This window comes from Coregonus clupeaformis, chromosome 19 (genome assembly GCF_020615455.1).
Source record: "Coregonus clupeaformis isolate EN_2021a chromosome 19, ASM2061545v1, whole genome shotgun sequence".
In the NCBI taxonomy this organism is placed as follows: Eukaryota; Metazoa; Chordata; class Actinopteri; order Salmoniformes; family Salmonidae; genus Coregonus; species Coregonus clupeaformis.
Genome location: NC_059210.1, coordinates 27,463,318 through 27,484,746, shown reverse-complemented (window position 1 = coordinate 27,484,746; position 21,429 = coordinate 27,463,318). Strand labels below are relative to the sequence as shown.

General features: G+C 45.0%; 1 protein-coding gene across 1 annotated transcript in view; it reads left to right on the top strand.

The window, feature by feature from the left end:
* The window catches only part of tubgcp6 (tubulin, gamma complex associated protein 6), a 35,288-nt gene that overhangs the window by 5,271 nt on the left and 8,588 nt on the right, over positions 1-21,429 (top strand). The window contains exons 4-17 of the mRNA XM_041837156.2: positions 8,905-9,118; positions 9,828-9,989; positions 11,250-11,371; positions 11,621-11,684; positions 11,822-11,931; positions 12,103-12,194; positions 13,024-13,163; positions 13,449-13,598; positions 14,034-14,115; positions 15,388-15,476; positions 15,791-15,906; positions 16,146-16,284; positions 18,945-19,037; positions 19,189-21,364. Coding sequence (XP_041693090.1) covers positions 8,905-9,118; positions 9,828-9,989; positions 11,250-11,371; positions 11,621-11,684; positions 11,822-11,931; positions 12,103-12,194; positions 13,024-13,163; positions 13,449-13,598; positions 14,034-14,115; positions 15,388-15,476; positions 15,791-15,906; positions 16,146-16,284; positions 18,945-19,037; positions 19,189-21,364 — 3,749 coding nt within the window. The remainder of the gene's footprint in view (positions 1-8,904; positions 9,119-9,827; positions 9,990-11,249; positions 11,372-11,620; positions 11,685-11,821; positions 11,932-12,102; positions 12,195-13,023; positions 13,164-13,448; positions 13,599-14,033; positions 14,116-15,387; positions 15,477-15,790; positions 15,907-16,145; positions 16,285-18,944; positions 19,038-19,188; positions 21,365-21,429) is intronic.

The window sequence follows — 21,429 nt, the reverse complement described above, 5'->3', positions numbered from 1 at the left end:
ACCCTCTGTAGTGCCTTGCGGTCGGAGGCCGAGCAGTTGCCATACCAGGCAGTGATGCAACCAGTCAGGATGATCTCGATGGTGCAGCTGTATAATTTTTTGAGAATCTGAGGACCCATGCCAAATCTTTTCAGACTCCTGAGGGGGAATAGGCTTTGTCGTGCCCTCTTCACGACTGTCTTGGTGTGTTTGGACCATGATAGTTTGTTGGTGGTGGACACCAAGGAACTTGAATCTCTCAACCTGCTCCACTACATCCCCGTCGATGAGAATGGGGGCGTGCTCGGTCCTCCTTTTCCTGTAGTCCACAATTATCTCCTTTGTCTTAATCACGTTGAGGGAGAGGTTGTTATCCTGGCACCACACGGCCAGGTCTCTGACTTCCTCCCTATAGGCTGTCTCGTCGTTGTCGGTGATCAGGCCTACCACTGTTGTGTCGTCGGCAAACTTAATGATGGTGTTGGAGTCGTGCCTGGCCATGCAGTCATGGGTGAACAAGAAGTACAGGAGGGGACTGAGCACACACCCCTGAGGGGCCCCCGTGTTGAGGATTAGCGTGGCAGATGTGTTGTTACCTACCCTTACCACTTGGGGGCGGCCCGTCAGGAAGTCCAGGATCCAGTTGCAGAGGAGGTGTTTAGTCCCAGGGTCCTTAGCTTAATGATGAGCTTTGAGGGCACTATTGTGTTGAACGTTGAGCTGTAGTCGATGAATAGCATTCTCACGTAGGTGTTCCTTTTGTCCAGGTGAGAAAGGGCAGTGTGGAGTGCAATAGAGATTGCATCATCTGTGGATCTGTTGGGGCGGTATGCATATTGGAGTGGGTCTAAGGTTTCTGGGATAATGGTGTTGATGTGAGCCATGAACAGCCTTTCAAAGCACTTCATGGCTACAGACGTGAGTGTTACGGGTCTGTAGTCATTTAGGCCTGTTACCTTAGTGTTCTTGGGCACAGGGACTATGGTGGTCTGCTTGAAACATGTTGGTATTACAGACTCAGTCAGGGACAGGTTGAAAATGAAGACACTTGCAAGTTGGTCAGCGCATGCTCGGAGTACATGTCCTGGTAATCCGTCTGGCCCTGCGACCTTGTGAATGTTGACCTGTTTAAAGGTCTTACTCACATCGGCTATGGAGAGCGTGATCACACAGTCGTCCGGAATAGTTGATGCTCTCATGAATGCTTCAGTGTTGCTTGCCTCGAAGTGAGCATAGAAGTAATTTAGCTCGTCTGGTAGGCTCGTGTCACTGGGCAGCTCGCGGCTGTGCTTCCCTTTGTAGTCTGTAATAGTTTGCAAGCCCTGCCACATCCGACGAGCGTTGGAGCCGGTGTAGTACGATTCAATCTTAGTCCTGTATTGACGCTTTGCCTGTTTAATGGTTCGTCGGAGGGCATAGCGGGATTTCTTATAAGCGTCCGGGTTAGAGTCCCACTCCGTGAAAGCGGCAGCTCTACCCTTTAGCTCAGTGCAGATGTTGCCTGTAATCAATGGCTTCTGGTTGGGGTACGTACAGTTACTGTGGGTATGACGTCATCGATGCACTTATTGATGAAGCCTGTGACTGATGTGTACTCCTCAATGCCATCGGAAGAATCCCGGAACATATTACAGTCTGTGCTAGCAAAACAGTCCTGTAGCTTAGCATCTGCATCATCTGACCACTTCTTTATTGACCAAGTCACTGCTGCTTCCTGCTTTAGTTTTTGCTTGTAAGCAGGAATCAGGAGGATAGAATTATGCTCAGATTTGCCAAATGGAGGGCGAGGGAGAGCTTTGTACGAGTCTCTGTGTGTGGAGTAAAGGTGGTCTAGAGTTTTTTTTTTCCTCTGGTTGCACATTTAACATGCTGGTAGAAATGAGGTAAAATGGATTTAAGTTTCCCTGCATTAAAGTCCCCGGCCACTAGGAATGCCGCCTTTGGATGAGTGTTTTCCTGTTTACTTATGGCCTTATACAGCTCACTGAGTGCGGTGTTAGTGCCAGCATCGGTTTGTGGTGGTAACTAGACAGCTACGAAAAATATAGATGAAAACTCTTGGTAAATAGTGTGGTCTACAGCTTATCATAAGATACTCTAACTCAGGCGAGCAAAACCTAGAGACTTCCTTAATATTAGATTTTGTGCACCAGCTGTTGTTTAGAAATATACACAGACCCCCATCCCTTGTCTTACTTGAGGTGACTGTTCTATCTTGCCGATGCAGCATAAACCCCGCCAGCTGTATGTTATCGATGTCGTCGTTCAGCCACGACTTTAATGTCCCGTTGGTAGGATATTCGTGATCGTAGCTCGTCTATTTTGTTATCCAATGATTGTAGGTTGGCTAATAAGAGTGATGGTAGAGGCAGATTACCCACTCGCCATCGGATCCTTACAAGGCACCCTGACCTACGTCCCCGATATCTCTGTCTGTTTCTCCTGCGAATTACGGGGATTTGGGCCTTGTCAGGTGTCTGAAGTAAATCCTTTGCGTCCGACTCGTTAAAGAAAAAATATTTGTCCAGTACAAGGTGAGTAATCGCTGTCCTGATATCCAGAACCTCTTTTCGATCATAAGAGACAGTGGCAGAAACATTATGTACAAAATAAGTTACAAATAACGCGAAAAAACACACACGATAGCACAATTGGTTAGGAGATGTAAAACGGCAGCCATCTCCTCTGGCGCCATTATGCATCCCTAACCTAGGAAACAAGCTATTTATTGCACATAATCCCTAACCTAGGAAACAAGCTATTTATTGCACATAATCCCTAACCTAGGAAACAAGCCATTTATTGCACATAATCCCTAACCTAGGAAACAAGCTATTTATTGCACATCATCCCTAACCTAGGAAACAAGCTATTTATTGCACATCATCCCTAACCTAGGAAACAAGCTATTTATTGCACATACAGTGCCTTGCAAAAGTATTCATCCCCCTTGGCGTTTTTCCTATTTTGTTGCATTACAACCTGTAATTTAAATGGTTTTTATTTGGATTTCATGTAATGGACATACACAGAATAGTCCAAATTGGTGAAGTGAAATGAAAAAAATTACTTGTTTCAAGAAATTCTATTAAAAAAAAATAATAATACGGAAAAGTGGTGCATGCATATGTATTCACCTCCTTTGCTATGAAGCCCCTAAATAAGATCTGGTGCAACCAATTACCTTCAGAAGTTACATAATTAGTTAAATAAAGTCCACCTGTGTGCAATCTAAGTGTTACATGATCTGTCACATGATCTCAGTATATATACACCTGTTCTGAAAGGCCCCAGAGTCTGTAACACCACTAAGCAAGGGGCACCACTAAGCAAGCGGCACCATGAAGACCAAGGAGCTCTCCAAACAGGTCAGGGACAAAGTTATGGAGAAGTACAGATCGGGGTTGGGTTATAAAAAAATATCCGAAACTTTGAACATCCCACGGAGCACCATTAAATCCATTATTAAAAATAGAAAGAATATGGCACCACAACAAACCTGCCAAGATAGGGCCGCCCACAAAAATTCACGGACCAGGCAAGGAGGGAATTAATCAGAGAGGCAACAAAGAGACCAAAGATAACCCTAAAGGAGCTGCAAAGCTCCACAGCGGAGATTGGAGTATCTGTCCATAGGACCACTTTAAGCCGTACACCCCACAGAGCTGGGCTTTACGGAAGAGTGGCCAGAAAAAAGCCATTGCTTAAAGAAAAAAATAAGCAAACACATTTGGTGTTCGCCAAAAGGCATGTGGGAGACTCCCCAAACATATGGAAGAAGGTACTCTGGTCAGATGAGACTAAAATTGAGCTTTTTGGCCATCAAGTAAAAAACGCAATGTCTGGCGCAAACCCAACACTGCTCATCACCCCGAGAACACCTTCTCCACAGTGAAGCATGGTGGTGGCAGCATCATGCTGTGGGGATGTTTTTCATCGGCAGGGACTGGGAAACTGGTCAGAATTGAAGGAATTATGGATGGCACTAAATACAGGGAAATTCTTGAGGGAAACCTGTTTCAGTCTTCCAGAGATTTGAGACTGGGACGGAGGTTCACCTTCCAGCAGGACAATGACCCTAAGCATACTGCTAAAGCAACACTAGAGTGGTTTAAGGGGAAACATATAAATGTCTTGGAATGGCCTAGTCAATGCCCAGACCTCAATCCAATTGAGAATCTGGGGTATGACTTAAAGATTGCTGTACACCAAGCTTATAGAGACATACCCCAAGATACTTGCAGCTGTAATTGCTGCAAAAGTTTGGCTCTACAAAGTATTGACTTTGGGGGGTGAATAGTTATGCACACTAAAGTTTTCTGTTATTTTGTATCTTCAAAGTGGTAGGCATGTTGTGTAAATCAAATGATACAAACCCCTAAAAAAAACAATTTTAATTCCAGGTTGTAAGGCAACAAAATAGGAAAAATGCCAAGTGGGGTGAATACTTTCGCAAGCCACTGTAATCCCTATCTTTCAAATAAATACAACCTGTCCAGCAGTAGGGAGCACATGGTTTTTCTGTCTCTCTGTGACCGGCAACCGCCGATATCTTCAGAATAAAGTTGACTACAAATACAAAGTTGAGATGTCTTTCCAATTGATACAAACAAGCAATGAATAAAAAGATGCTTCGAATGAAAACCAAGATGACTGCATTAAAATATACATTTGGTGTACAAAATATTATCTTTCCATGACATAGACTGACCAGGTGAATCCATGTGAAAGCTATGATTCCTTATTGATGTCACTTGTTAAATCCACTTAAATCAGTGTAGATGAAGTGGAGGAGACAGGTTAAAGAAGGATTTAAGACTTGGCAATTGAGACATGGATTATGTGTGCCATTCAGAGGGTGAATGGGCAAGACAAAAGATTTAAGTGCCTTTGAATGGGGTATGGTAGTAGGTGACAGGCGTAGGGCTGTGGCGGTCAAAAACTTTTGTCAGCTGGTGATTGTCAAGTAAATAACTGTCTGTCTCACGGTAATTGACCGTTAATTAACATAAACACATTTAGCATCTCCTGGCTTACACACATAGCCCACAAGCCATTTAAAAAAGTATAATAAATCCATGTAATATAGCCTACACATTCACAATAAATCCATTATTTATTTTAGACAGGTCTAAAGAAGCATGATATGAAGAAAATGTAGTCTATTTCAGAAAAACATTATAGCATACTCTGAGTTGGCTGTGGGCTACACAAGTTAATTTAGCAGAGAAGATTTGCGTATATTTCCATGGCATTATCTTATAGTATGAAGAATACAATTGAACAAAGCTGAATAAAATATAAATATTTTCTCCTAACTATTTGATGGAGTGCACACATGCGGCTATTCTGTGTTGAGCGGTTAACAAAGAAATAGCTACTCCTATATGCTTTATTTAGAGTTATTAATGTAACTTTAGTTGTTCTACAAACGTTTGGCTATATGTTTAGATTTTTAATACATTGTAATGCTGCATATTGGTCCTCTGTAGCTCAGCTGGTAGAGCACGGCGCTTGTAACGCCAAGGTAGTGGGTTCGATCCCCGGGACCACCCATACACAAAATGTATGCACGCATGACTGTAAATCGCTTTGGATAAAAGCGTCTGCTATATGGCATATTATTATTATTTTAATGATGATTTGAAAAAAGTCACTTGAAAGGCATGAGCTCTGCTTTGTTTTTTGCGCAGGCTGTACACACTCCAATAGTCTCTCATTCACAATTTGACAAGCACTTGATAATGCCTTGAATTTCACGCCGGCATCCTCTTTGTGGCCGTAATGCACCCTAAAATCCATGCCTTTTGCGTTGTGTTCTTCTCCCTGAGTGTGCTGCGTCACTCACTCACACGGCTCTCCGTCACGTGGTCTTTCTCACAGTTAAGATAGACACATCCGGGACGCAACTGCACGCGTCCTTATCCAATTCCGAGGCGCATATTGAAGATATTGGAAGAACTGTCCACATTTACTTTTCGTCAGCCCACAAGATGAGTAGGCCTAACGAACAGCAAAAGCACTAGCCTATGTCAATCTACTATCCCCCATAGTACAAAAGTTGACATTCTGTGCGAGAATAAATATTCCAAACATAGTCTGGGACAGTTGTGGGATTCGATAGATCCCAAATTATTACAGCCACTAGCATCAAAAAACATGTTTTATGCAATGTGGCTGACCAACAGATCAGAACGTTTAGCTTAAAATGTTGATAAACTATTAGGCTATTTCTTCACGTTATAAGCGCAGCAATGCGCACATGGCAGTAGGCTATAAGTGCGAATGTTCCATTAGCGGAAAACACCATTATCAAAAGTGACCGCAAATTATCTCCCCCAAACTTGAAACTCACGTGCTGCTTATATATTCTATTTAGACTCTACACCCCTTGTAAAGCGGATTAATGTGCTTCATTTTAAGAAGTTATTTGGCCACTTTAGTTGTGATACAAACCTTATTAAAACATATAGGCCTATGGGCTAGGCTACATGAGGTGTGCGACTATGATTCGAACAAGTGGCAAAGAAAGGCATTGTTTCTTATGCTGGGCATCATTCACAAGTGATAGGCTAATATTGTCACCAATCAGACTATTCTTGATTTAATCTTGTCTTTACATATACTAAATAATATGTGTGACATTTTGTTTTGATTTAGAATGGACCATTATCATGCACCTGTATCGAAACAGGGGCAGCGGGAAAAAAGACATGTAATCTATGCACTTAAATAGCGAATGGAGAACGCTTTTCCCCGTGGTTTATTTTCATGCCAGCCAGGTAGGCTATACTCATTTACATTTAAGTCATTTAGAAGATGCTCTTATCCAGAGCGACTTACAAATTGGTGCATTCAACTCCTATTGTAAATATAAGCAATGTGCTTAATCTAATCAAACAGAGTGATTAGAGGGACAATAGAGTGCTGAGTACCAGGCAGTTTGGTAGGCTATTAATGACCAGCATTAACATCAGAGCTTGGAGAAGCCTAATTACCGTGACTAAACGGTAATGTGTAATTTTTTTGTAATTTAGCAGACGCTCTTATCCAGAGCGACTTACAGTTAGTGAGTGCATACATTATTTTTTTCATACTGGCTCCCATGGGAATTGAACCCACAACCCTGGCGTTGCAAGCGCCATGCTCTACCACCTGAGCTACTCGTGACCGCCGGTGTGGTGGAAATACGGTCACTGCAACAGCCCTAGCCAGGCGCATCGGTTTGTGTCAAGAACTGCAACGCTGCTAGGTTTTTCATCTCAACAGTTTCCCGTGTGTATCAAGAATGGTCCACCACCCAAAGGACATCCAGCCAACTTGACATAACTGTGGGAAGCATTGGAGTCAACATGGGCCAGCATCCCTGTGGAATGCTTTCGACACCTTGTAGGGTCCATGCCCCGACGAATTGAGGCTGTTCTGAGGGCAGGTGCACAACTCAATATTAGGAAGGTGTTCTTAATGTTTTCTACAGTAAATACAGTAGGCTACAGGCCTATTTCAATCATATTGAAATACATTTTATGTTCAATAAATTGAGTTATATTCTGTAATTTCTCACTATATTTCATGATGTGTAGCCTAACATGTGCGCAATGATGTGCCAAATCAGTGATTCAGTGCATTTCTATTGGGTTAGCATTACAATAAGCCGCCTCAATATTTGCAGCCATGGTGGTAATATCTCTCTAGGGGTTAATCCGTCCTCAGTATTGTAAAATAATTATAATGTTAAGGTTTTAATTGAGAAAGCTGATCTGAGAGCAGCACTGCCTTTCTTTCGATCCTATTAGTATCGATGCATGCTCCAACGACGCACTTTGCGACCGTTTTCTCTGCGTGGTGTTTTGGGAAACGTATGTTACATCTGCCTTTGTAGGAAAGATGCATCGTTAAAGCAACCGGGCCCAGACTGTTGTCACAGTCTTGCTTTGACCACCAGATGACAGAAAGAGGAATAAAAAACCCCAGTTATAAACTGAACATAACAGTATACCAGTTGAAGGGAGGACAGTAGCAGGTGAAAATTCGATCAACTATCCTAAACAATGCACAGGCAATTGGTTAGAATGACATTTAGTGATCGAGTTTAGGGAACTGTGTGCCTAATTGCATGGTGGTTGTTGACCTGTGAGTAACGGTCTTACCTGAGCTTATAGAACAGTTATAAGTTGAACATGACAGTATGCCAGTTGAAGGGAGGATAGTAGCAGGTGACCCAACTGTGGTTTGTGACTGATTTCCCATTGTAGGCGATTCAATTGCATTAATAACATAACAGATTTTTTGGGAATTCTAAACTTTAATCACTTAATAATTCAATAACAAACTGACTAATTGGTAGGTCTACCTTTACTTGTTACTTCTGTGAACTTTCATTATCCTCATGAGGGAAAGAAATTAGGAAATATCTTAAAGATATGTGGGTTTTTGGTAACAAGGCACAAGGCAATGTTTCTTAAATTTACCGAAGGTAAATCATTTATCCAAAACTAAATATAAGTGTTGATATTAGTTGGCGGAGGTCTTTATTTCATAATTGTGTTTTGATGTATTTCTAATACATTTTTAAGACTTTTCTGGTAGATGTTTTCTAAGATGCCTTTTTCTATCTGTTTGACCAGAAATCAAAGCCTTTGCTTGTTCCTCATTTGTATTATGGGAAAAAATTTACAAATATATGTATGCCTTAATTTCTCAAATATATAGACTCTTAGCTTTCATTTGACACCCAATTTGACATGATCCTTTGAACTTCACGTTGGTGCTCATTGGTCCTTTTAGATGGAAATGGCGTAAGATGTTAGAATGGTACACACCAACAATTTAAAGTTTCTCTGTTGTAGGGGCTACAGGTCTCTTAAATGTATAGATTCCAGAATAATGTTGTTAATCAAGCATAAACTCTGTTTCTCCCACCAGCCCACCAGGGAAGAGGGAAGCCCCCTACCTGACGGAGGGGGGCAGGGAGGCTTTTGACCAGCTCTACAGGCTGTGGGAGGGGGAGATGAGGGTGGTCTGCTCTGCACCCCCCTCGCCCCTCCTGCCCCTGCCTCTGGACTGTCAGACACAGCTGGTCAGCGACCTACTTAATGTACTGATTGGGGTGGCGTCTACTACCTTCCCCCTCAACCAGGTACTGTACCCCTATTACCTTCACTCTGGTAGTAGTCTACATACTACTTTATTTAGTTTGGTGTATAGGATATGTAATATACAGATTTGCAGTAAATATATATATATATATAGCATGTTATACAACGGGTGGTTCTAATCCTGAATGCTGATTGGTTAAAACCACATTCCAGCCGGTGTCTATTCCACAAGTTACCACCGGCTAAATCTATGATGTTAAAATGCCTATTTACTCTATTCCATTTGACTGCACAATCCACTGTCTCATCAGCCCAGCCAGGCAATTTATAAACTTGATCTCCACTATAAAAAGCATCTAGATATTATCTCACATTTCTTTTAGACTAACACTTAGTTTTCAACAGCTGAGATTTGTATAAATCTTGCTGTCTGTCTCTCCGACATTTGCAAAATTGTTTCAATATGCAAATTCGTTCTCTAGCTGTCCCATAGTAATGAACGTGTCACGAGTCGGGACGAGACAGGCAGGCAGCGTTTCTCAGCCAGTCAAAATCATGAATCAGCTTGCATAATTTGTATGGATATATACAAAGAAATATCAATTGAAAAAAGGTACAACGAAACGAAGTGCAGCTAGTTTACTTCGTCTCGGGCCTAGCAACACCCATGCCAATATATCCTCCAAACACTGGCTTCTTGGGCATTATCACTTAATTAGATAACGGATTCCATTTGTTCTCTTTCTCCAGGTGTGTGTAAACTTTGACGTTCGACCCGGAGTGTGTGTGTCGGGAGCGTCACCGGAGAGTGTGTCTCGTTTGCTTAGCGAGCTGGCTCAGTATGGCACCCATTACCTGAGGCTCAGCCGCTTCGTTCTGCAGAGTGCCCACAAGAGAGGCCTAGTCTTCCAGGTATGGTCCTTCAATCGTTACTGGATAATGTATGCACTCACTAACTGTAAGTCGCTCTGGATAAGAGCGTCTGCTAAATGACTAAAATGTAAAATGTAAATAGGGGGAATTATCTGGTGTGGTGGGGTTTCAAGGCCTTTTAAAGTAAGACATTAAGGAATAGCCATGGGTAACACTTTACTTAAAGCCTACAGGTAAAGGCATTATGATGTGGTTATAATGCATTATAAATGGGTGGTTCGAGCCCTGAATGCTTATTGGCTGAAAGCAAAATAAAAATGTTGGTGTTCTCGGGGTGATGAGAGGCGTTGGGTTTGCGCCAGACAGTGTTTTCCATGATGGCCAAAAAGCTCAATTTTAGTCTCATCTGACCAGAGTACCTTCTTCCATATGTTTGGGGAGTCTCCCACATCAAACGTGTTTGATTATTTATTTCTCTAAGCAGTGGCCTTTTTCTGGCCACTCTTCCATATGCCCAGCTCTGTGGAGTGTACGGCTTAAAGTGGTCCTATGGACAGTACTCCAATCTCCGCTGTGGAGCTTTGCAGCTCCTTCAGGGTTATCTTTGGTCTCTTTGTTGCCTCTCTGATTAATGCCCTCCTTGCCTGGTCCGTGAGTTTTGGTGGGCGGCCCTCTCTTGGCCGGTTTGTTGTGGTGCCATATTCTTTCAATTTTTTATTAATGAATTTAATGGTGCTCCGTGGGATGTTCAAAGTTTCGGATATTCTTTTATAACCCAACCCTCATCTGTACTTCTCCACAACATTGTCCCTGACCTGTTTGGAGAGCTCCTTGGTCTTCATGGTGCCGCTTGCTTGGTTGTGCCCCTTGCTTAGTGGTGTTGCAGACTCTGGGGCCTTTCAGAACAGGTGTATATATACTGAGATCATGTGACACTGAAATAAAGTCCACCTGTGTGACACTTAGATTGCACACAGGTGGACTTTATTTAACTAATTATGTGACTTCTGAAGGTAATTGGTTGCACCAGATCTTATTTAGGGGCTTCATAGCAAAGGGGGTGAATACATATGCACGCACCACTTTTCCTTTATTAATTTTTTAGAATTTTCTTTAGAATGTTTTTATTTTTTATTTCACTTCACCAATTTTGACTATTTTGTGTATGTCCATTACATGAAATCCAAATAAAAATCTGTTTAAATTACAGGTTGTAATGCAACAAAATAGGAAAATGCCAATGGGGATGAATACTTTTGCAAGGCACTGTAAATATGTCCATGTATGTCTTTCTCTCAGGCGTTTACAGGTGGGCTGCGTAAGTACCTGCATTACTACCGGGCCTGTGTCCTCAGCACCCCTCCCACCCTCAGCCTGCTCACCATCGGCTTCCTGTTCCGCAAGGTGGGCCGGCAGCTCAGGTAAGACCCTTACTCACAGGTCAATAACCACCATGAAATTAGGCACACAGTTCCCTAAACTTGATCATCTAACTAACACTGAATTCCTACAAGACTGTATGTAGTCACTAAATGTCATTCCAACCAATTGCATGTGCATTGTTTAGGATAGTTGATCTATTTTCAACTAATAGCTATATTTTAGGAATTGACGCAGTGTTACGCTGTGTAGTGTCCCCCAGTCAGGCTCCTGTTTATTCTGTGTTGTAGGTATTTGTCCGAGTTGTGCTGTGTGGATGGGGCATCTGGTGTGGGCAAGGCTACCTTCCCTGTGGTAAGTTACATTACACCCCTCTGATACACCACCCTCCTTTCTGTATGCATACTCACACTCTCTGTCTGTTTGTCTCAGACATTTAGAAGTGTATGTAACTCAATAGTTTAAATCAGCCAGTATCTTGTCTTCTTCAGGGTGTGAAGCTGCTCTCCTACCTGTACAACGAGGCCCAGAGCAACTGCAGCAATGAGAACTACCCCGTGCTGCTGTCCCTGCTGAAGAGCAGCTGTGAGCCCTACACACGGTCAGTCAGTCATCCCAGCCTTTGTCTGAGACATCACACTGACAATGTCCGCTGATCTGTCTCACCTATCCCACATGGAACCTGCATCACCAAAACGCGTTCGAGATGCTTGTAAACAACCTGTCCTGGCCTGGTTGTCCGCCTGACTGATCCTGTTCTCTGTGTGTGTAGATTTGTGTCAGACTGGGTGTACAGTGGAGTGTTCCGGGACGTGTATGGAGAGTTCATGATCCAGGTCAACGAGGACTACCTAAGCTTCAGAGGTCAGAACATTACACTGCCTGTTAACAGTACTCTGCATGTACAGTGTTGATTGTAGTGACCGAAGTACAACACCCAGCAACCTCGTCAAGCAGTTCAACCCTTTTGTGGTAAAGATGTTGGACTGACGGCTCCAGGGACCCGAGTTTGAGTTCAGGTTGGGCTACACCCCGAATTAGCTAATTCCCTATACCACAGTCAGGGACAGACAGTATCACTTTTAGATTTGCTGTGGTTTAGAGCAGGGTTTCCCAAACTCGGTCCTGGGGCTCCCCCTGGGTGCATGTTTTGGTTTTTGCCCTAGCACTACACAGCTGATTCAAATATCTAACTCATCATCAAGCTTTGATTATTTGAATCAGCTGTGTAGTGCTCAGTCAAAAACCAAAACGAGCACCCAGGGGCGGCCACAGGACAGAGTTTGGGAAACCCTGCTTTAGAGGACTATTAGCTGATCTGCCACACTTCATCATGCCTGCAGGGAACCTACCTAGTGTTTCTCACTCCTGATTTTGAAGGACACACTAATGTCACTTGCTCTATTCCAAGAGTCAGTTAGTGAAGCAATCAGTGGAGCTTGCTTGGCAATGGCAAGCCTCTGGGTTAGGATTTCTTCATGAAATAAATTCTGGTGAATTCAAGCCCCCCCAGTGCCTGTATTAGGGTACACAGGTCTAACCTATTATCATTTCCTAGTAGTTTTTTCTATAGTAGGACCTAAACACCCAACATGAAAAACTCCTGACCCCACTGTAATAGCGTTAGGAAAAACTCATTTCCTAGTCATTCCTGCTGTACCTCACAACCCTCCCCTTCTCTCTCTCCCCTTAGACAAGCACTTCTGGGTGCAGGGCTACACCCTGATCTCCCGTGATGTGGAGGACTGCGTGCCTGTCTTCCTCCGACACATAGCCAACGACGTGTACGTCTGCGGGAAGACCATCAACCTGCTCAAGATCTGCTGTCCCCAGGTCAGTGGTAATAGGTCATTTACACAGCCATAGAGTCTCACACTGTCTCGTCCTTGGGCCAGTGAATACTAGGATGAAGTTACTTTCCCTGGACACTGATCTAAGGTCTTATTGTGTTTTTTTCTCCTCTAATGGTTAAAGTTAGGCTCTGGGAAGGGACTGAGCTGATCCTAGATCTGTACTTACGCAAACCACTACCCAGAGCAGCTTAGCAGCCCAAAGTTAACTCTGGTCTAGGATCAGCTGTAAATGTAACTCCTGTCTGAAATTGTCTCTCTGCCGCAGCATTACATCTGCTGGTCGGAGCTGCCCGTGCCTCGCATCGCTGTCACCTTCTCCCTGCAGGAAGTAGAGGAGATAGAGAGGGACTGTGCCGTGTACCGAGGGCGCATGGAGAGGATCGCCAAGCACAGCGCCACCAGTAGGGAGGAACAGGTACTGCAGCAAATCATCAAGGACCCAAGACTATCCTGAGAAATTCATGAAACTCAAACTATAGTGGAAAAACCATATATTAATAATACATAGGATTTTTATAGGGCTTTTTTAAACCCCAAATATGCTTTAAAGTGTAGGGCTTTGATGTTAATTGGAGATTTGTGTGAAAATGTTTGTTCTACGCTTCTCTGCTTTGGATTCAGATTTTGATAGATAGAAGGAGAAGAGAGAGAGAGAGAAGGAACGAGAGAGAGAGGGAAAGCCCCAGTAATGGACCATTAAGCTGATGTACAGATACTCGATTAGAAACCTTCTGTGATCTACTGTGCAAATCCATGGCCTATTTTCCAGCTAGAACAGAAGCAGGAGAAGATAGCAGATAGCTCTCTGTTAATGATGGTCTGTGTCTGTTCTCTCTGTCTTTGTTGCTAGGCCCTGCGCACAGAGCAGGCACGCCAGGAACTGATCAATCAGGTCAGGCAGTCGGCCGCCAAGACTCTGGAGAGCATCCGCGGTGAGAGGGACACGCACAGTAACACATGCAGGGCCTAAAATTAACACCTGCCAAACGTGGGTAGATTTTGGCATTGGCGGGTAAGAATGTCTAAATCACCAACCACGTTGGCACGTGGTAACACTCCGGGCTCTACAGTGTGAACATTGAATAAAAATAGTCAGAATGGGCACAAGTGCGAGTGTGATTTATAGCAAAATAAATGCAGTAGCTGTTTTCAAAGTATTTCTGCTGTTTGGTTTCATATCTGGTAACGTTATAGCTATCCCACCGCGCGCAGCGACACTGCCTGTCTGGGGGGCTATGAGCACTGTGAGTGCTGAAAGATACCTTTTTAGAAGCTGTGGGCTCAAAAGTCTACTAAAGTGAAACTTTGTCCTCGTGTTTCTTGGCTATTTACATTGTTTTGTTCACAAGCTAGGTTGCTTTTCAATGTTTGAGTTTGCTCCCACTGCTAGCAAAAAGAGACATCATTGGTCTCTACTAGTGACATTCTCACAGGCACACATGATGACTAGAGTGACCCTGTTACCAAGGTAACCTTAAAGGAATCAGCTAAACATTTTTGTCTGATATTTTTGTTAAAATACTCAGGTCACAGAATATTAAATTAAATTGAGCAATATACCACATTACTTCTTACTAGTAATACATTTCTTGTTTTAGAAACATTACTAAGCATGCTCATATGTTTTTGTGTGTTTGTGTAATTATGGCAAAAAAATAACAAATCGGAGTGGCAGGTAGATTTTTAAAATCTACTTGCCACAGTGGCTGTTATACAAAAAAGTTAGTTTTAGGCCCTGACAAATGCAATACACACACTGGTACACACACACACATGCAGATGCACACACAAACACCTTGCTACAACACTGATTATATCTTACAGGATCTTTACAACATTGCTCACAACACTGATTACACCCCAAAAGAACATGTCACACCACTCTAAGAGCCCTCTATAACCCTAAGGGATCCTCACAGAGACGGAAGGGAGAAGGGGGGCTGATATGAGTGAGAAAAGGCTTTGAACAGCTTCCAGCACTGCAGGGTGTAAAATCTAATCATCGCTCACATAGTTTAAGAAACTGCTCATATCATTTATTACTTCAAAGATGTGCAGTGGGAAGTGAATGAAGCTTGGGCCAAGTACTGCTGTGTGTGTGTGTGTGTGTGTGTGTGCGTGCATGTGTGTACTGTGTGCGTAAGAGTCTGTGTGTGTACTGTAGGGGGTAACCAGCCTGCTGCTCTCTCTCTCGCCCCCTGCAGGGCGCCAGGTGTCGCAGCGTCTGGCCGACGAGGCAAAGAAGAGGGAACGCTTTGAAGAGCTGAGACAGCACCTGGAACAGGAACAAGAGGTGGGACAGAGAGAGAGAAAGGGAGAGGGTTACACTTTACTCAACTGTCTCCCTTTTGACCTTCATATCTTCACAAACTAAAGACGGAGAGAGAGAAAGAAGGAATGAGAGAAAAACAATTACTCTTTAACTCTGTTTTGCATCATATAAACACCAGCTAGGAACACAACACTATGTCCTTTAATCTTCAGAGCTGTGTTACTGTTGTCTTGCCTCAGCTGTAGAGTGTGTGTAACCTGCGTGTATGTGACCTTTGTGTGTGTAACCCATGTCTGTGTGTAACCCATGTCTGTACATGTGTGTGATTGTTGCAGTGGCACAGTGTAGCCAGGAGGAAGGAGCAGGAGGATGAATACAGCTTTGCCAGAGAGCTGAGAGACAGAGAGAAGCGACTACAGGCCCTGGAGGAGCAGCTGGAGATCAGAGCCAGGTCTGGCCACTAGGGCGCGTCACCACACCATACCCACATTACCTTTTTTTAAAAAGCGTTATTTTAAGTTATATTTGTTTACAAAGTCTCCTAAGACAATACAAGCCAAAATAATAGCTTTACATTTGGTTATTATGATAAAGGTAAGAGTTGCACTAATCTCATAATCAAATCATGACATTATCTTGATCTTCAAGACCCTTAAATAACCTGAGATAACAATGCATCCTGGGCCTCAGGAAGGAACTGATTGCCCAGTACAGCCACCTATCAGAGGAAGCGGCCAAGAGGGAGTGGCGGGCCATGTGGAGGGTTCAGCGAATGAGACTGGACGATTCCCGGGCCCAGTTCCTACAGCAAGACCAACAGGAGACTGAGGTCAGTAGTACTCTCTCTTATACACGCAAGGTCTGTCGAAGGAGGTTACTTAGAATGGTGTAAATTAGAGGTCTTCACAGGTCCAAAAAGTTGGACCCGTTCCGAAATGGACCTGTGATTTCCCACCCGGACCCGATATGCATAAATACATTTTTAAAATATAGAGACCAGTTCCGAACGGACCCGAAGACAACTAGACCCGTTCCGTTATAGACCTGGTCAGATGCAGACCCGGTCCAATACGATCTGAGTGAGGGAAGCAGCAGCAAAGTCATTTAAGCTACTTTATTAACCGGAGCTGAAACAAAGCGAGAGGAGGGAGAGAGGTGCGTCTAGCAAGCGGGGGAGGGGCTGTACTGTGAGCGGTGACATTGGGAGGAGGGAGGGAGAGACCGCAACCGACCAAGCAAATTCGCGTTATAGTACAGTCGTGGTCAAAAGTTTAGAGAATGACACAAGTATTGGTCTTCACAAAATTCGCTGCTTCAGTGTTATGACATATTTTTGTGTGATGTTACTATGGTATACTGAATTATAATTACAAGCATTCCATAAGTGTCAAAGGCCTTTATTGACAATTACATTAAGTTTATGCAAAGAGTCAATATTTGCAGTGTTGACCCTTCTTTTTCAAGACCTCTGCAATCTGCCCTGGCATGCTGTCAACTAACTTATGGGCCACATCCTGACTGATGGCAGCCCATTCTTGCATAATCACTGCTTGGAGTTTGTCGGAATTTGTTGGTTTTTGTTTGTCCACCCGCCTCTTGAGGATCGACCACAAGTTCTCAATGGGATTAATGTCTGGGGAGTTTCCTGGCCACTTAGTTATCACTTTTGCCTTATGGCAAGGTGCTCCATCATGCTGGAAAAGTCATTGGTCGTCACCAAACTGTTCTTGGATGGTTGGGAGAAGTTGCTCTTGGAGGATGTGTTGGTACCATTCTTTATTCATGGCTGTGTTCTTAGGCAAAATTGTGAGTGAGCCCACTCCCTTGGCTGAGAAGCAACCCCACACATGAATGGTCTCAGGATGCTTTACTGTTGGCATGACACAGGACTGATGGTAGCGCTCACCTTGTCTTCTCCGGACAAGGTGTTTTCCGGATGCCCCAAACAATCGGAAAGGGGATTCATCAGAGAAAATGACTTTACCCCAGTCCTCAGCAGTCCAATCCCTGTACCTTTTGCAGAACATCAGTCTGTCCCTGATGTTTTCCTGGAGAGAAGTGGCTTCTTTGCTGCCCTTCTAGACACCAGGCCATCCTCCAAAAGTCTTCACCTCACTGTGCGTGCAGATGCACTCTCACCTGCCTGCTGCCATTCCTGAGCAAGCTCTGCACTGGTGGTGCCCCGATCCCGCAGCTGAATCAACTTTAGGAGACGGTCCTGGCACTTGCTGGACTTTCTTGGGCGCCCTGACGCCTTCTTCACAACAATTTAACCTCTCTCCTTGAAGTTCTTGATGATCCGATAAATGGTTGATTTAGGTGCAATCTTACTAGCAGCAATATCTTTGCCTGTGAAGCCCTTTTTGTGCAAAGCAATGGTGACGGCACATGTTTCCTTGCAGGTAACCATGGTTAACAGAGGAAGAACAATGATTTCAAGCACCACCCTCCTTTTAAAGCTTCCAGTCTGTTATTCTAACTCAATCAGCATGACAGAGTGATCTCCAGCCTTGTCCTCGTCAACACTCTCACCTGTGTTAACGAGAGAATCACTGACATGATGGCAGCTGGTCCTTTTGTGGCAGGGCTGAAATGCAGTGGAAATGTTTTTTGGGGATTCATTCATTTTCATGGCAAAGAGGGACTTTGCAATTAATTGCAATTCATCTGATCACTCTTCATGACATTCTGGAGTATATGCAAATTGCCATCATCAAAACTGAGGCAGCAGACTTTGTGAAAATTAGTATTTGTGTCATTCTCAAAACTTTTGACCACGACTGTAGACTAATAGCTGCCGTAGCTAGGTTATTTATCATCAAATATGATTACATAGTACCTGTCTTGGACTGCATCAAACCGGGAGAAGCTAGCTAACGTTAGCTAACTAGGCTAACTATGCTGCAGTGCATGCGCTTTCTCATCCTACAGTTACAAATAACAACTCCATTCAGAATATTAAGTAGCAGCCTGCCTGTTGGTCGTTGTAGCCTGTCCTTCTCTTTTAACTTTTAATTCTGTCATTTTAATTCCATCTTCCATTGATTAGATATCTCCTAACTTTTGCCACACACGGAGCAAGGCTCTCTGACTAGCCTGTTGCCTCTTTGATGACTTATGATTGGCAAACAACAACAAGCTACACGTGCCACGCTCCACTCTCATGAAAAGCAAGAGTAGCAGCATAAATGATACCATTTCTCTCTCTCTCTACTGCAGCATTCACGTTTGGATCTGTACGGGCCCTTCCAGACCAGTCAGTTAAGACTGTGACGATCATATCAGACTCCACTCAGACCCGTGACATTATTTAGAATTCAGGTCCAGATCGGGTTTCGGGTACAGGTGCATCTGTGAAGACCTCTAGTGTAAATCATGTTTGGCGGTGTGGTTTTATATGATGATGTTGATTAATATGATTGTGATGATGTTGATTAATATGATTGTGATGATGATGCAGTAATGTACTATTCTTATCTAAACCCCCAGGCTATTCTGGAGAAGTATCCTGTGGGAGGGCAGAGACCCCCTCTGGAAATACTACAGCCAGCTCCAGCTCAGACCAATCAACCATCAGCACAGGTATGTAAGTGTGTGGGGTGGCATAACGTAAAATAAATCAAGCCTATGTAAAACTGCCATGCCAATCCACTCATAGAAGTGTAAGCTTGACTGAGAGTGTGATCTCTGCTCTTTGCCCTAACCTCGCTGTTCCCATCCCTGTCTTGTACAGGAGTCTCTATCCCCAGAGCCCTGTGAGCAGCAGTCAGGGGAGCCAACCCAGGCCCGCCTCCACCACCAATCCTCTCCCCCTGCACCCTCCTTCACGAAACTCGACCCGACCCTCATCTCAGAGCACATCGACGTCAATGACTTCCTGCCCAAGCCAGCCGACAGCCTGCAGGTGGACCATGCCCTACAGGAGATTGGGTCTGACCTCCCGGAGGCTCCTGCTCCTCCTAAACCCATAGACTATGACTTTAGCGCCCCCTACAGTCCCCTTGAGGGAGTGATGGCACCGGCCCTGGCTAGACCTCGCTGGGGTCCTGCAGTACAGCCAGACATGGCTCACCCTCACCCTCAAATCCCAACAGGTCCCCCTGTGTCCACTCTAGGCATAGGGTGTGTTGTGTCTGGGACTGAAGCTCTCCCATCTCCACTACCTGGAAGTACCTACGGCCATTCTTCAGACTCCACTCTGGGTGTAGGGTGTGTGGTGTCAGGAGCTGAGGTCCTGGAGGCCCTCCCCAGGCCCAGTCTCCACGGCCAGGCCTCCCAGTCCAGCATCCCCCTGGGCCAGTACTCCTCTGATGTGCCCTTGGCTCTCCACACAGCCAATGTCCACGGACACCCCTCACAGACCACAGTGCAGCTGGTGGATGGAAGTGAGGCAAAGCAGATGGACAGCAGGCAGGAGAATACGGAAGACCCATCAGCCCCAGAGGGCATCGTAACAGAGGCTGAAGAGACTGTAGAGACATCAAGCCAGGTGGAGATGAAGCCAGCAGATATAGAGAAACCAGACAGTGTTGGAGCAGAGGAACAGACGGCTGGTTCTCTCAGGGATGCTGCTGCCTCCTCCACCCCAGAGCAGGGCCATGACAGTGGGTATCACCCAGTACAGGCCTCCCCTTCCCCCTCCAGTGTGTCAGAGCTCCCTACTGCCAACATTAAAGGCCATGCCTCAGATGCTCATATCAAAGTCGGAGAGCATGTTTCAGATGTGGAAGCCCCTCTCCCTTCTCAAAACGTTCATGGTCACTCATCTGATGCTAACATAAAGGTAGGAGAGTTTGTTTCGGAGGTGACTGCTCCTCTTCCGACCGCCAATGTTCACGGTCACTCATCTGACGCTCATATTAAAGTCGGAGAGCATGTTTCAGATGTGGAAGCCCCTCTCCCTTCTCAAAACGTTCATGGTCACTCATCTGATGCTAACATAAAGGTAGGAGAGTTTGTTTCGGAGGTGACTGCTCCTCTTCCGACCGCCAATGTTCACGGTCACGCATCTGACGCTCATATTAAAGTCGGAGAGCACGTTTCAGAAGTGGTCGCCTCCCTTTTCACCCAGAACATTCACGGTCATGCCTCGGACGCGCACATCAAGGTCGGGGAGCACATGTCAGAAGAGGTCGCCTCCATTCACACCCAAAACATCCACGGTCACTCATCCGACACTCACTTCAAGGCGGGGGAGTTTGTGTTGGACGCAGAGCCCTCCCGACCACGCTGGAGCAAGCATGGTCACGCCTCAGACTGCACACTTCAAGTAGGCTGTGTGATGTCAGGCACAGAACCAGTACCCTCTCCTTTACCTGGTAGCACCTACGGCCATTCCTCTGAGTCGACTCTAGGCATAGGGTGTGTTGTTTCTGGGCTTGAACCCCTTCATGCTCCTCTACCTGGAAGTGACTTTGGACACTCCTCAGACTCAACCCTGGGTGGAGGGTGTGTGGTGTCAGGAACGGTAACCCTTCCTTCTCCGATACCCGGAAGTGACTACGGCCATTCGTCAGATTCAGCGATGGGCGGAGGGTGCGTGATATCTGGGATTGAACCCCTTCGAGCTCCTCTTCCCGGCAGCAACTTCGGACAGTCCTCAGACTCCACTCTGGGCATAGGGTGTGTGGTGTCGGGTGTAAACCCTCTGCCCTCCCCCATCCCTGGCAGTACCTACGGCCACAGCTCAGACTCTGCCCTGGGAGTGGGCTGTAAGGTGAAGGAGACTGGTAATGAATACGACGCCAGGACCCTAGAGCAGCAGGAGCAGCAGCGGCTGGCCGAGGGCATCTCGTCCTGGGCAGCGGGCTTGGCTCTGTCCCCTGGAGAGAGCTCAGAGAGGGAGTACCTCCGTTCCCTGGCTGCTCAGTACCAGGTGGAGCAGTACGAAGACTGCTACAGTCTCATGAGTGAGTCATGTCAAATACACATAGGCCTACATGTACAAATACTGTATATTGCAGTCGACTCCTGA